This window comes from Calidris pugnax, unplaced genomic scaffold (assembly GCF_001431845.1).
Source record: "Calidris pugnax isolate Ruff unplaced genomic scaffold, ASM143184v1 scaffold103, whole genome shotgun sequence".
Taxonomy (NCBI): domain Eukaryota; kingdom Metazoa; phylum Chordata; class Aves; order Charadriiformes; family Scolopacidae; genus Calidris; species Calidris pugnax.
In genome coordinates this window covers 17,088,966-17,105,134 of record NW_015090990.1, presented here as the reverse complement: position 1 = coordinate 17,105,134, position 16,169 = coordinate 17,088,966, and the positions used below count along the sequence as shown (strand labels likewise).

General features: G+C 38.5%; 2 protein-coding genes across 2 annotated transcripts; one reads left to right on the top strand and one right to left on the bottom strand.

Annotated features, from left to right (window-relative positions):
* Positions 1–221: 221 nt before the first annotated feature.
* Positions 222–13,316, bottom strand: BOLL (boule homolog, RNA binding protein). The gene is given in 9 exon segments (XM_014954152.1): positions 222–392; positions 1,718–1,843; positions 2,919–2,966; positions 3,862–3,933; positions 5,212–5,339; positions 6,654–6,729; positions 7,953–8,007; positions 9,295–9,386; positions 13,155–13,316. Coding segments are annotated over 9 exon segments (930 nt in total).
* Positions 13,317–14,590: 1,274 nt separating this feature from the next.
* Positions 14,591–15,340, top strand: LOC106895066 (proline-rich protein 2-like). Its single transcript, XM_014954151.1, has 2 exons — positions 14,591–14,730; positions 14,788–15,340. Exons 1-2 carry the CDS (start codon positions 14,591–14,593, stop codon positions 15,338–15,340), a joined length of 693 nt encoding a protein of 230 aa, XP_014809637.1.
* The last annotated feature ends 829 nt before the right edge of the window (positions 15,341–16,169 follow it).

The following is a 16,169-nucleotide window of genomic DNA, read 5'->3' as shown; positions in this document are numbered from 1 at the left end:
ACGGAACAAGGTTCACTTTTTCCTCTCAAAATACATTCTTCATTTGCAGTTTTCTTTGTATGTCAAGTTTTAAAATGACTAGCCATGTTTTTGTTTTTTTTTTTTTAGTTTCCCAAATAGTTCCAAAATAAGTAACACTCATGTCCTCTGTAACAAAGCCTTAAGTGAGAAAAAATTTCAGTTTCTCTCCAACATTTCCGTTTTCCTTATTTATGAAATTGTTAATAGAAGACTTTCCATCGCTGCCCCTCTTCTCTTACTTCAAGAAGGGGGACAGCAAGACTACAGTGCTTTAACTATCTCAGTTTGATACTCACAGGGGCAGGCATGGCTATGGCACTCTGGGTGTAAGGCTGCTGATGTGGTGCTTGAACTCCATGATCAGAATACAGCTGGTATAAAAAAAAATAAATGCAAAAAATAAGCTGAAAAGTTTGTTCCACAATTTTATGTTTTTATAAACCTTTCATATGAATTTAGGTCCCTTAAAATTTCAAGTTGTGGGCTGTGTTTATCTAAACAACTGTCTTTTTACAACCCAAAATTTCAGTATTTAAATTTATGCTTTCCTGAATGTATTAAAGTTTGGTAAATTGAGTTTATCTAGATCAGTGTCAAAAAGAATTTTCCTTGACATAAGTAGCATGCTTCTCTGCCACATACCCACTTCACTCAAGCTCTGATTGGAACAGTGTTTAAATGTGTAGATGATCGTGTAGTAAATTGAAATGTAACTCCCAGAATTATCACACTTACAAGATATTTACATACAAATAATACACACCCTTTTCTTTGAATTTTACACCATCTTCTAAATTTCCACATATTGTTTCCTTTACCATCAACAAATTATGTACCTGTGAACTGAGAGCATGTTACATGCAAATATTCCATAACTAATTTTGCATTTTTTCTTAATGCTCACATAGTTTAAATTTCTGTGTAAGTTGATATCTGAGTTATGAAATACAAAAGGTAAAAATAACATTGATACTAAGATTTATGAGTATACAATAAATATTGAGATTTATACACTTCAGAAAAAAAATTAAAAACCCCAACCACCAAAGTCCTGTATTATTGAAGACCTCTAAAGGGAAATTAGATCACTTAAGCAGGAAATTCTGACATACCTAACATGCTTGATACACCAGTTTTGGAACTTCTCATGTAGCAATAAAATACGCTTCAACTTTTGTAAAAATACGGATTACTGTCCTAATTTACCATTTATTTTGGCATCCCTGATAATTAAGAATAAATTATCAAGGAGGAAGAGTACCAATTAACCATAATACAATTTTTTATAGTTAGTTTTTCCTACAGCTACTTACTGTCATTTTTAATATCAAATTATAAAGAAATGGCCTTATACATTAAGAATCTCTTAAGAATATTAGAAATGCTATTGATACAGAAGCAAAAAAACCCAAACAAAAAAAGGAGTCATTCTACTCCTCCCAATTCATTCTAATCTTCAGAATATTTAGAAACAAGCTTTTACTCATACAGAAAAAGATTTACTTCAGGAAATATATGGCCTGGGTAGACTAATCCAGCATTCTGGATTTAAGAGGAGCATCATGGGTGTGGTGGGTAAGTACAGGGAAGAGTCGACAGAGTGCTCTGAACTGTTTGTGCTTCAACTAAAAGACTACATTGTTCAATTGCAGATAAGTGCTTCAATTTTAAGTAAAATTTTTATTTAAAAAAATACCTCAGGAACTGCAGCTTCCACTAGAAGAGGAGGTGGTATACATCCACTTTCCTGGGTAATCCCTACTGGCTGATAAATGACTTCAGATGGTTGCAGATACAACAATGAAGGTGAAGAGGGAGGAGACTGAAATAAAACACATTCTTTTCATAAATTATGATTTATGCATGATAAATACCAAAGCTTATTTTACAGTCTTCTTTGCTACGCATCAACAAAGATAAAGCTTTAAAGCTAAGTATCAAATTCATTTTTGATAACCTAAAAAAATTAAGCGAAGGAGAAGAAGGTAGAAAAGTCAGGTAGTAGAATATAACAAAGATGTCCTTTAATCCCTTTTATATATTTTTCAGATTTTATTTATGATTTTGAGAGCACTATTAAAGAAGTCCTGAACTTTTATAAAAATTGACACTCTTAATGACAGAAACATAATACAGTTTAATTTTCTCTTGCAAAAATGTTACCACAAGTATTTTCATTTTTAAATAAAACCCACAGTACTTCTCCAATTCCGTACCCAGATTTCAAAGCAGCACACTGGCACCTATTAATAGAGTAGAATTGATCGTAACTGGACAAGGCTGGCTGCTGTTAACGTAACGAGGACACGTTGTAACAGTTCAAGCTTAAGGGACTTGGTTCTCCTTTTAGCTTCAAACTCTTCAAGTTCCTTGAGTGGCAAGATCTCCATATTAAGCTCCTCTGCTACAGGGATCACGAAAGCGGTAAGTCTCTCCCAAAATTACTAAGTTAACAATTGCAAGTTCTTCCTCCTATTTCAGAGGTCTCGGTCTAATTTCAACATACTTCTGTGTATACATGCCTCTGCTGGCAATACTCCTAATATCAGTTAGTGAGCTGGTTAACACTAATGTCCCTCCTATCAGACAAGATACAGGAGTTTTTACCTGCTTCTGAGAACTTACTAGATAATTTAATATAAACTTTTTGCCAGACAGAGAAGGGACAGGAAGATGCTTTCTTTACACCAGATTTGTATTTAATGTTTCAATAAATGCTTGTTTATGCCTCCTATTGTGGCAGAAAGTGTTGCAAATGCCTTGCTAAAATATAGCAATTAATATTTACTTCAATAGTGTTGTGAATAGTGGGAAGTTTCACTGTTAGATAAGTGCACAGTACCTTTAAACTAGATGCAAACTAATGGTAAGATGCTGTAACTATGAACTATATTTACCTGTGGAACAGACCACTGCCACTGACTTGGAAGACACTGTGTTGGTGCCTAAATTCAAACAAGAAGAGATATTACTCACGTGATTAAGACCGTATGCATACACACACTAGAACTCCCAACATACTAGAATCAAAACTATCTCAAATCTATAATAAATTCTTAATTAACAAGTGGCATGATTTCATAGTCCCCCAAGTAATTCAGGAACATAGTTTTGTCTACTTCCACTCAACCTCTGACTTGGGCATTTCATAAGCTCCTAGGCTTCTAAAACACTGAAGCATCTAAGAAGCAGGCCTAATTAGGAAAACAGAAGATGCAAAATGCAGTTAACTTTCCAATACACAATAAAAACACACATGCTGCATAAGTCCAGTAGTGGGCCACCATGATGGCTAGGGGATAATTATTGCTGGCTACAGCTACCTAAGGGGGCGTGGGCCATAAACATGACTGAGCCAGATTCTCGTCAGAGTTGTTCAGAGCACAACAGTGCAGACAGAGGCTGAAACATTGAAAGTTTTTTTTTTCCTTATAGCTAGTTAAAAGTCCTTTATTATGAGAAGGGACAAATGTTGGAAGAGGCTGTCCAGAAAGGTTGTGGAAACTCCCTCACTGGACAAGCGCCTGAGAAACCTGATCAAACCAGCCCTGCTTTGAGCAGGAGTTTGGCTTAGACAAAAGTTAAGAACAGTACTAAGCCATTTGTCTAGCAACACCAAAGAAAACTTTAATTTATTACATTTCCATGTAGTTACACAGGCAGAATAAGTTGTATTATTAGGAAAAGCAAACCTCTGATGAAATTAAAGTCTCTTTTGTATTATCACTTAGAACAGTCTTTTTATTTCCTAAGACTAAACAGACCCAAGACAGTGCTGCAAATAAGACTGAATGGCTGGAAGCAATACTGATGGTCTGAAGCCCGTTTTCAAACACATACCTGATAATGGTAGGTAGGAGACTGATAAACCGGTTGCGCTACCATCATAGGTGAACTGGAAACTGAGCGCGACTTAAAAAGAAAAGGGTTACAAGTTTAATGCAACGATTTCGTAAGGTATTAATATCTTTAATTATGTTTTCTGTAACATCAAGTTTTCAGGTTTTTTCCTTAACTTTTTTATATAGTTACTTTCCTAATGATTAAAATTAAAAATATGTAAATAACTGAAACCAAAAGAGGCAGCAGTATTCCTAATTGGAAAGGCTGAGTGCTATTTGAAACACAGTGGATCTGAGCCAGGACACCAGAACCAAAGTTCAGTACTAGAATACAAAAAGTATTGTTTCCAAAAGGCAGGATTTGGGAAAGTTCTTTAGAACTATTAAGCATGAACTTCAAAAAGGCTTTCTAAAAATATATGAACAGGCGTTTATGCTTATGCTCTAAAGTTGAGGAGGCACTGTATCATTCCTCTGTTGGAAGAGCTAGTATCTTGGAAGTTAAGAAAAGTGGTTAAAACAGAGATTAAATACTGAGAAAAAAGACACTACAGTGCCAAAATAAATAACATTAAAGATTCTACTACTGCTCTTATCTCTCTTTTGGGAAAGCTTTTTTTTACTAGTAGTAATTCTTCTACTGAGTTCCCCCCCCAGTACATGAAGGGATTTTCCATTCGTTTGTAAAGACAGTATGTGCAGCTTCTGTGAATGCTGCTTTTACAGAAACTGGTAAGGATGCATCCTCTACATATATCCTGTGCCTTATGCAGACCCCATCAACGTTGCAATCCTTCGGCCTTGTAAAAAAGCCAAACCAACTGAGATAACTGACAACTCCTTCCTGCACTTCCCAGGAAATTGTCCAAATTCCCCAAGCCTACTACAATCTAACAAATTATCTTCCTCTTAAAACAAGCAGAATTTGTGAAAAAGAAGATGTGAATGACTATAAAACCAGACAATTTCGCTTTTGCTTTGTTTCTCTTTTCATCAGCAGCATAATATTTTGAAGTCAAGAACACCTCACTTTTAGAAGAATAATAAATGGAGCCAATCAAGGGTCATAAGCACCAACAGTTCCTTAGTAAAACAGAACCAGGAGAACCTGGGTAGGGCCCACACTCATTCTGAACTACTCTGTCCAGCAGGTCACATCAAAGCAAAGTCCCCTGCAGAAGAATAAACTTAAGCATTATTTAAAAACACAAAATAAGCAGACTAATATAGGAAAGCCATTTAAACATCAAACACAAAGCACAGCCAAAGAAACTGAAAGCAGGGACTTGAAACCACTGCACTCATCCTGGTCCACAGAAAAGCATATGTACAAAACCAAATTACTTACTGGCCATGGCTGCGTAACAGAAGTGACTTCAGGTGTATGAAAATAGGCCACTCCATTGTGGTAAATATAGGGATATCCACTTGAAGTTGTTAAGTACATCGTACCACCTTCTGGTATTGCAGCAGAACCTGGAATTAATATCTTAAAGTTTACTTACCAGCAACTTTTTTTTTTTTAAGATGCGTAGGTCAAAAAAAAAAAGAAAGGATCATTTCTGATCTTCAGAGAAGCAAAACACTCAAAGTGAAGAACACAAGGCAATGTGCTTACTGCCATCTCAATTGTCTCTCAAACACAAAATCATGAAAGTAGATGGTCACAGGATGTCAGCAAGGCAGCAGCAGCACTGGCAGCAGCGACAACAAGAACTGAGGTAAGCCCAGGGCTTGCTTTGCTCATGACTGAGCAAAGATCATGCTGAATAATTTCTACAGCAAAGAAACTATACAGTTGGAACAAAGCATTCAATTTCTCCTGGGCAAACACTATCCCTACACACTTAGAAGAAGGGCATATCTATGCATGAGGGGAGGAAGAGACAGAAGTGTCCTGTCTACAGAAAGCAGGTGTGCACCAACAGTGTTAGCTCAGCGGATAAATATGGAAGGAAAGTTACAAAAGTGTACACTTCATTCCCTGCTGCACTTAAAAAATGAATGCATTTTATACCTCTGACACAGAGCCCTTACTGAGGAATACCAAACCAGCATGCACTGCTATGCCAAACACTGACACATCCTGTCTTAAAGGGTGGCAATTTATATCCTACATTTTCAGTAGTCTATTATAGAAATAAAACAGCTCCTGGTAGAAGGAGATGGCATCTTCTCTAGAAGAAAATTTGTCTTCTGTCTCCCCCAAAAGAACATCGTAACAGCATACTTGCTCAAGACACAGAAGTTATTCATCTGAATACAGAAGTGTTCAATCTAAGTAGTTATTTGCCAAAAGAGGAACATACAGCATCCATTCCATTATCTACAGCAAAGAACTCTTAAGAAACAAACAGTGACTGCAACCACTCATTCCTTACGGTTTCTACCAGAGAAGGCAAGATACAGCAGTCCTGATGGATTTTACCAATATAAATAAATAGGTAACAACCCAACCCATCAGCACAGCCTGCTTTATCCTGTAGAATCTGTGAGGACAGTTTAAGTGTTTAGATTTGAAATTCTGCCTGGCAACCAAGAAAAATTTCCATTCAGTTTTTTCCTAGATAATCTTTTCCAAAGAAAGTAAATAATAGCCTAAAAGAGATAAAGGAACCTAAGATCAATCTGTTTATTTGGACATTTCCACTGGCATGCACGTACTTCCACTGCAAACTCTTCTGAGCTCACTGCACACACAGAGCATTAGTAGAGTGCATGATCAAGCACATCTTTACTAGGAACTTACATTTGTTGTGACACATAATAAACAAATAAAAAAATACATACGAGAACCCCGTATTTGCTGTTTTCTTATTGCTGGACCAATATTCAATTTCTTATCCTTATAATTAAGTTTTTTAGCCTAGAATTAAAGAAAAAAAAGACATTCATTATGCATATTTCTACACATATCTAGCCATCCAAGAAAATAAAATCAGAAGTAAACAGGCACTTAGTAGGTCCCTACCCTGTTTTTTATTTTCAGTGCATCTCAAAACAACCAAAAGTTATACTAATTCCTTTTCAATCTAAACTTAGACTTCACAGACAAAATTAATCATTAGTAATTTCAATTATTACCTGCTCTTCATGGAGCCTCTTGAATAACAACTAATACCAATAATTTCCTTGTGTACACAGACTGATAATTTCAAGTATAAAGATTAAACTTAATTTAATGGATTACCATTGGATGCTAATCGTACTTGATACTAGTTCACAGAAAAAAAAACACCAAAAAAAACAGAGGAAGAAAAGTACCTCACTCAAGTTCTTGTCTGTATATTCTTCTGGCTCCACATAACCATATTTTTTGAAGACTTCCTTGAAAGAGTCCCAGCTTTTACTTTGATTTTTAGTATGTGAATTCTCAGCATTTTAACCAGCTTTCTATTTGGAGAAGACCATCTGCAAGCCTTGGATACCATTTTCTGGGGTCCCCCCCACCCAGATACCTCACGTATGAATACATCCTGACCAACAGATCTCTCCAATACATTTCCAACAGAAGACTGAGCGCACGTTGAAAAGAAACAAACCAAAGGGAAGTGCTAATATACATGTCTCAAGGGAGGTTCTACAAGGAGCATCAAGACAGTAGCACAGTAAAGACAGAAAGCAAGAATTCCATAAGATGAGCTTCATTGTTCAAGACTTCAAGAGAACCTAATTATTCCTGAAAAGAATTACCTCAGCTCTGACAATCAAACATGTCAGAATGAAAGACAGCAGTCGTCTTTCCCAACTACCCACAAAATCTTGACAGCAATGGATTTTCTAGTAAAGGAAATGAAAGCAATTGTGAAGGGTAGAGTCTTTATAGCTCTATATATACTATAGAACACATAAAGACTAAGAAAGAATAGACTATGTCAAAAATCAACTCCCTTCCCTAGTTCCAGAAGACCTCAGTATAAATCTTGCCTTATATCTAAGCCATCTTCTTAACTATGCGGACCAAACTTAAGAGATCTTCAAATCCAAGTTGGCAAACAGAAGAGAACCAGACAACCAGGGCTACTTAGTATCTAACAGGAAATGAAGTATTTCGCTTCAGAGAAAATCGTAACAGGGACTATTGCTTACCTCTTGTAAAATCTTCTGTGCATCTTCTTGGGTTTCAAAAGTAACAAAGCCATACCTGAATAAAAATTACAGAAGCTAAGTCTCCAAAGTTCATATTTGCATGTATTGCACATTATTACTTCATATATAGTGCAAACAACCTTGAACGGTAAACTAATGAAAAAAAAGTCATGCAGTAACAACTGTAATCTTAATTTGACATCCTAGCTATAGTCTACTTACTAATGTATTTAAGTACATCATCATATATTATTGTTTCTATGCAGTGAATCAGTAGCCCATGTGAGTTCTCAAAAATTCTCTGTATTGTCTTCGTTACTCAGTGTATGTCTTTAGGTCCTTCATTTCCATTAAACCAAGTCTCTGACCAGCTGTACTTTTAAATCTTCAAAATGGGCTTTTCCTGTATTGACTTTTACAAACAAATTTGGACACATTTCCAAGTTCAAAGAACAGACACTATTTTCCTAGCTTGGGACCTTACCTACACAGACTTTTAACTCTATGTGGTATCTAGACAATAAACTAATAGACATAATCACATGTATGTTAAGTGATGACAGCATTAAAATTATGATATGCTGACACCACAGGCTTACTGATCAGAAGAGAACTTCTGACCCAAGTGAATTTTACATGTACAAGTTCCCAGGCACATTCCTTTTTGCTTCAGCCCTCTTTCCTCCCTTCTGTGACAGTTCCCTCCCTTATTTCTTTCACCATCCTTTGGGTTCTAGCAATAACTTTACTACCCAGACTTAACCTTTCTCCAGATTTGCTTTTTGGCACTTCTGTTGTTGTTGACTTCCAGTCTTGGTCCCCTCTTCTGCAATCATGATTCATTGACAGATTTCTGTGCTACCCCTCCTCCCCCTGCCCATGTTCTTGTTCAAAAGAAACCTTAATACAAAATCTTAAGTTATTGCCACGTACTCCAGCACAACCAGGTCTATCTCACCTCTTCCTCCATTCTTAGGCTTCTTTCCATACTGGTTTTCAGTAATAGAAATACATGTTTAATAGCTCAGTTACCCTTTTTAGGATTATCTATCTAAATTATTGTTGTCATAGAAAAACTCAAAGGACTATTGATTTTTGTCTTAGTTGCACAGAGCTTTATCTTATATTACAATAACTCGACTATAGAGGTTTACATTTATACAAGTTACAAAGACATTTATATGAAGATGTTAAAGGGCAAGAGGAGATTTTTGCATACATAGAATAACTGGGAATTTCAATGACAAAGTTAATATTCTAAGCTATGAAAGTCATAATCAAATTTACTATAGTCATTATATTTTCATTTCCCACAGCACTATACTTATACTACTGTACTAACCCTTTTGATACTCCAGCTCTGTCATTTACTATCTTCACTTCTTTCACACTGCCGTACTGAGCAAAAAACTTCCTCAGATCATTTTCATTAGTCTAGTACAGTAAATCAAGGAGGGGGAGAGAAAAGTTGGCTTGCATAGTTATTCAATGAATATTTTCTGTAAGACTTTTAATGGATGTACTTTGGATAAAGTTTGCTACAAAGTAATTATAACCCTGGATAGGAGGAGAGAAGAATGAGCATGTATGAGCCCCACAGCAAGAGAACAGCATCCTTGTTTAATTACTGCTTTTTTGTATTCAGCAATAATGCTAGAAAACCACTAAAATACTAAAAATCATCTTTCAGTGAATTTATGTAACAACTGTCCCTTTACAGGCAAGGTCACTGAGGCAGGTTCCTAGGTCTGAATTTTGGTTTCTGCAAATTTTGTACTAGAGTGCTGTTTACAACATGAAATATCACTGCTGTGTTTTCAAACTTCAAAACAGCAGAGTGTGTAGACTTCCATAAAGGATATGCATAGGTCCACGTGAAAAAATCCCCCTAAACCACTGTAACTTAATGGTCAAATCAATCTAATGTACTGCAATTCCTCTTTTTCAAGAATGTTTAATCTAAGACTCTGCAAATATGTATAGGCATATCACAGGAAACCTCCATTATAAAGTAGGACAAGGTCCTTTTAATGGAGAATGTTGTAAATCCACTTGGAGGAAACTGTTCCCTTCTGAGTATGCATAGAGAAAGTCAAGTTCCTAATATATAGGCACACCTAAGCTATGGGAACACTCATCTACATTCTGTGAATCAGTTTTCTTTTACAGTGTAAGCAAGTATCAAATATAGTGCCCTAAACACCGTATTTCAGATTTAATTTTTTTTTCTACATGGTCCATAGTTAATATTATACCTAATGCTGGAAGAAGTATGCTTATATGCATGGATCTCTATATGATTCAAGCAATTTCTATAGTCATCTGTACCTTTTGTTATTTTTAAGGACATGTATCAGAAGTACTATTTTACCTGTGAGTGAATGACTTACTGTTTTATTTAAAAGAGTATGTATGCAATTTAGTAAATCCTCTCCCGTGCATCAAAGTTTGAAAAGCAAAAAGAACTTAAAGAAACAGAAACTAAATTTAAACAACTGGAAAGAATATGAGTAATTCTACCCTCAAGCCACATTTTACAAAAATAAGGAATTCAGCTTGCTTGCTACAACCTCTAAATCCAACAGAGAGCATTAAGGGTAGCAGATTGCTTTATCTCCCTCACTAATCCAAGCATTCAGGCATTAAAATATTAGAAAACAGTCACTCTGAAAGTGTGAGGAGTAAGAACAGACAACTGCACTAAACAGGCATGAAATGCTTCAATGTTTTATTAAAGTTCAGTAATTGTGTCCTCTCCCTGGAAACTACCTGCACTGGTTCTTGAGAAACTACCCGTCATGGAAAAGTTAAAAAAATTTCTGACTGGAGTCCAGAACCACTCTCTTGAATAGATGATCATGCTTTATGCCTGAAAAGAAGGCTGAAAGCCTGTGTACACAGGAAAACAGATTCAGCCAAACAACTGATAGCTTATATAAAACAATTCTGCAGCCCATGCTGAAGTGGTCTCACATTCTTGAGTAACAAAAAGCACATACAACATACAGAAGACTCATACTGGAGATTTTCCTTTCCCTTAATATTTTTCCCAATGAAGATCAAAATGTACCTGCTTAGACATGAAAGGCCTATAGATAAAATTTCTCATTTCTGGAAGATTGTTTCTTTTAAGCTTCAGATGCAGCTCAGCTGCTTCACAAAGATGAGAAAAAGAACCTGTAACAAAATAGTAGAAAGCTAGAATACACCAAGAAACAACCTAGGAGTCCTAAAGACTAATCTGTCCTGAAAGTGTCATTCAGTATCTCAAGGACACGAAGGATGGCTACACAAGACTATAAACACAGAAAGCCAGAGGTTTATCTGCAGAGCAGTGTATTAAATGGGAACATGAAGGAAACACAATTCACATAGAAATCTGCAAGTATCTGGACAAACACGGTATCTAGAAGCTTGCCAGAAACACTTTCAGGACTTGCCTTTTCCTGCTCATGACCAGACAAAGGTGCTTATCAGATTCTTAAGAAAAGCCTTCACTCATGTCAAAGATACACAGCATACACCACTGAAGAAACAGCTCTTCAGACCAGTACAAAACTGCACTCAACTTCTCTTACAAATTGTTTCTCTAAGTTTAAGAGGTCAGACGTTTCCTCTGTACAAAGAAGAATCACTGCTACAGTGACAGACCAAATGGATGTGGCTAAATGATAAAAAAGCTTGCTGAAAAGAAATAATTTTTTGTTAAGCGTCTCACTTTTTAGCTTTTTCCCACTACCCCACAGTGCCCCAAGGGGGACCTTTGAAGGTAAAAACCCAAAACACCCAATGCTTTTTGCCATAAGACTTACAAGAAAAAAAGTAAAATCCAATACTGACCTATATATCCCAGAATTTGAACAGAAATTGAAGGCTCCACTTGATATCAAGAGTCATAGGTAAATGGAAGAGTACCCAAAACGTCTGTACAGAGATTTCATCCCTTTTTTCCCTTTTCCCAATAAAATCCATCTTCATGTTTATAGATACAAATACACTTAATTCCTCTGTTGTGGAAATTAAGATTCATAATAGATTTTTACTTATCAGCAACTGAAGCAAAAAGTCAAGAGACTCTTCAAAATGAACACTAAATATGACAATTAATGAGAATATTGATATGTTATGCAGAAAAGTGTTTTAACCCTTGAAATTGCAGTGAAGAAAGAATAGAATGAGACAGGTCTTTTTACATCTCTGGTAATTTGCTTACTATTAATGCAAAAAGCTACTGTGCCTCTTAGCTAAAGCCCAACACACAGAACACCTCTTGAATTATGAATGCCTCCATTTGAATTATCTCAGGCAAATAAGCCAGAAGATCCTGGAATTTCTTGTTTTTATTATGCAAAGTAGTCTGAGTGAATTGTCATTCTTCTACTATTCATCTGAGTCAGTGCTCAAAAGGTCCTCAGCCTAGGAGGATTAAGGCAGAGAAGATACTGTTGATGGGAACAAAGAAACAGCTAAGCAGACCAACAATGTTTTGCAAAAGTCAATGACTTAATTTATTATCTAGAGTGGTAGGAAAGCAAAATGTGAGTAGCTGGAATATAGGTCTGATGCATATCTTGCTACAAATGTTCAAAGTGATTGAATAATGTAAGAATTGTTCAATATTCACCGCTACTTGAGGATTTTAGGGCATATGCAAAGGTACAAGCATCCTAAGAATTTAGATCAGTACTGCAAGTTGCCCAGAGAAGCTTTACTATTTGTTTTAAAACAAACACTTGCTTTTAAGAGAATTACTATGGTGAGGAATACATGCACTGTATCTCCTTTTTTGAATGACCTGGAAGAAAAGTGCTAGAGGAACTGAAGCTATTGACATTTGCTCTGTTTGCAATCTGTAACATTGTGTTTATGGTTTAATAAGTGTTATACATAATAAAAAGCCTTATACATGCTTTTCTACCATAAGCTCTGCTGATTACAGAAGCCACCTTCTTTGAAAAGAGAAAATTCTGAAGAACCAGTACATCAAAAGCTTCTAGCAACCAGGTGTACAGAATCAACTTTGTAGTACAGTTATGCAAATCAAGGCTTCAACCTCTATTCTCTACTGTTGATTTGAATGTTATAGTGAAGGGTACTTACCACCTAAGCAAACACACATATGATTATGTCTCACTTTTTTTCCCTACTGATTTTTATAAGGTTATAAATTATCATTTAGTAGTAAAATTAGGAAAAAATTACCTTAAAATCAATTCCTCCTACAAAGATGCGATTTGGAGTAACTGTTCCAAACCTTGGAGTACTGGTCAGATTACTTAATGGCACTGGTGACACAGTGTTGGGAGATGAAGATAAAGATTCTGTTTGTGTCTGATTTGTGGTCTGCTGATTGAAAGAACACATTTTCAGATATTTTCAATATCTTACATGTTATAAGCTATGAAAGAAAAAATTCTCAACAGGAAAATACATACAGAATTTTTTGGGAGGCACAGCAAATGCTAAACAACAACATTTGACTACATAATTCTAATCAGAAAGCAGCTTAGCAAAGTATTTAAACATAAGCTTAGTTTTAAACAATTCAGTTAACTTAGTGAATATGCTAGGGTCCGAAGTTTCTGAGTAATGCCTTAATGCTGTTGTTTTGGATACCTTAAAGTCAATAAATCCAGCTTAGTCCATGTCTTTTTAGTTTTAGGGCAGACAAAAATTTACTAAAACATACATGTTGGGGCTGAGGAAAAACCCAAGCCTTTAACTTGGAGAAAATATGCATTCAGGCGGTAGTACGGGTTCCTCCTGGGAATACTGTCCTAGAGTAGCAACTAACCTGAAAAAATACCCTAATGCTTGCAGGTCAACAACAGTGATAATCCCTACAGTCCCAAAGGCTTTAGGAGGAATGTTTTCTGCTGAAAACATCTTTTGAAGGATGATGAAACAGGTTATTTTGTTTATCTCTCTCACAAAATACAATATTCAACTTGTATAATCATCAGGTGACTGTGTACAGCACTAAAATATCTGAATTTAACTATAAAGTAACAATTAACAGCTGACACCACAGCCAAAACGTATTCCTTATCCCAAAGATCTCAAATTTCATTTTCTCCACACAAATTTTAAGAGTTTTAAGCCTTATTAAAAAAAAAACCCACCACAACACCAAAAATGCAAATGGAAGACATGTGGAATTAAACACATCACTCGTGAATTCCCAATCCAGTAAACCCAAACGAAATTTAAAAATCTTAAAATCTGTATTCTGATTGTTACCTCAACATCATTTCTTTTCTAATGTCCATGCAGCAATAAGAAAACAGGATTTAATAGAGTTCTATGCACTAGCAGCATGCCACTTGCCTGTTTCTGCTTTTATAGGTTTTAAAATTTATTTTTTATTCCCCCCCCAACAGTATGGATATGTATATTTATCACTACTTTTATGGGTTATTTAGTGGGTTTGACAACTGCTCTTTACCAGAATTGATAATTGCTCATTTTCTCATTTTTATGTCGAACACACCCACGGCCAACCAAACAGTACAAAGGCTTGGTGATCAATCCCACCTTACCCCCTAAACACACCCCCACCCCTTTTTTTTTTTCTTTTTTATTTTTACAGTCAGTGTCCCATAATGTCAGCAATTAGACACCCCTCCTCCCCAGGCATCATGTGCCGCTGCAGACCTGAGGCAAGGGCAGCGGTTTACCCCCAAGGTGAATTCACCACAGCAGGCCGCACCACAGAGGAAATGGCGGCGCCCGCGGGGACGGGGCCACGGCCGGGCCAGGGCCGCAACCGCCGCCGCCAGTGAAGGGCGCTCAGGCGGGAAGGCCGCGCTCCCACCCCCCTGCCCTCCCGCCACAGCGACTCCCCGGGCGGCGGCCCCGTCGCCCCGCCGCGCTCCTCACCGTGCCGTCGGGCTCCATCTGTCCGTCGTCGTCGTCGTCGCCGCCGCCTCAGCCCCCGGCACGTTACCGGCACGCGTCGCACTCTGCAGAGAGAGGCCTGCAACGGGCGAGGGAAGAGACACCCCGGCGGCCAGCGCCGCGGGCCGGGGCGGCACTCAGCGGGGGAAGCGGGCCGGGGCGGGGGTCGGGAGCAGAGGTGGGGCAACCGGGGAGGGACAGAGCAGCCTTTCCTCGCCCCAGCGCCGGCCCCCACCCTCAAGGTAGACACCTCCCCGCTGAGGGGGCGGCCCCCGCTCCCCGCCGCCCCTCAGCCCTCCCTCACGCGGGAACCCTCTCCTCGACGCGCCGGGGGCGTCGTCTCCCCTGACAGAATGCCTGTGGGCAGCGGGCGGCTGAGGTGCCGCTTCCCCCTCCCCGCTTTCCCCGGCGCCTCCCGGTACCGTCACTCACCGCCCGCCCCGCCTCAAGGCCCTGAGGGGCCCCCGGCCTCCCCGCCCCGGGGCCGGTAGGGTCTCCCGAGTCCCGGCCGCTTCCTGCCCGCGGGCGTCGTGTCACCGGCGAGCTCTCGCAAGGGGAACAGCAGTAGGCAGGTTGGAAAAGAAGGAGGCTGCCGGCATTACCCCCAGGATAGCACAACGAAGCCCTGGGGCTGAAGGAAGAACCTCCCTCCAGGTCCGTCCCCGCCACCTGAGAAAGCAGGTAGGAACCTCCTGCTGTGTTTTTATCCCCTCAACCAGGGAGTGAAACAGGGAGGAAAACAGGATCATGCATTTCACCTGTCCTCCGGCCTCCACCAGAGAATGCCCAACCACTAAAATACCCAGTGAGGCTGTTCCTGGGGTCTGAGTCACCAGGCCGTGCTTGGTGGAGGCAAAACCATAGCTTAGGCTTTACGACTCAGCATGAAGAAGTGAAAGTCCTTACTTCAACTCAAAGAGACTTCCCAAGGTTCCTAAAGAAACTCTCAAAAGTAGGCAGGCTGCCCTGAGAATGGTGTGGGATAACCTTAGAGATGTAATTTGGCATCCACTAGAAAATACTGCTCACCTTCATGACCGCTTCTCAAAATATTCCATCTATTTTTTTCAGCCTTTACCCAGCTGGAGGAGAAGCCCCACTTGTGTGGGATGTACTTCTGTGGTCATCTAATGAACAGCACTACAACTTGCTCCCCTCTTCGGCAATTTCATCTTGTTTGCGAATGCACGTTGCCCTGAAAATAGCTCTGCTGCTAAACAGGTCTGGAAAAAAGGAGTGATTCAAATGTCAAGCTCATAATCAACATAGTTACAATGTACAGCCTGACAAAAATGCTTGATTTGATGATGGCGAGAGCTG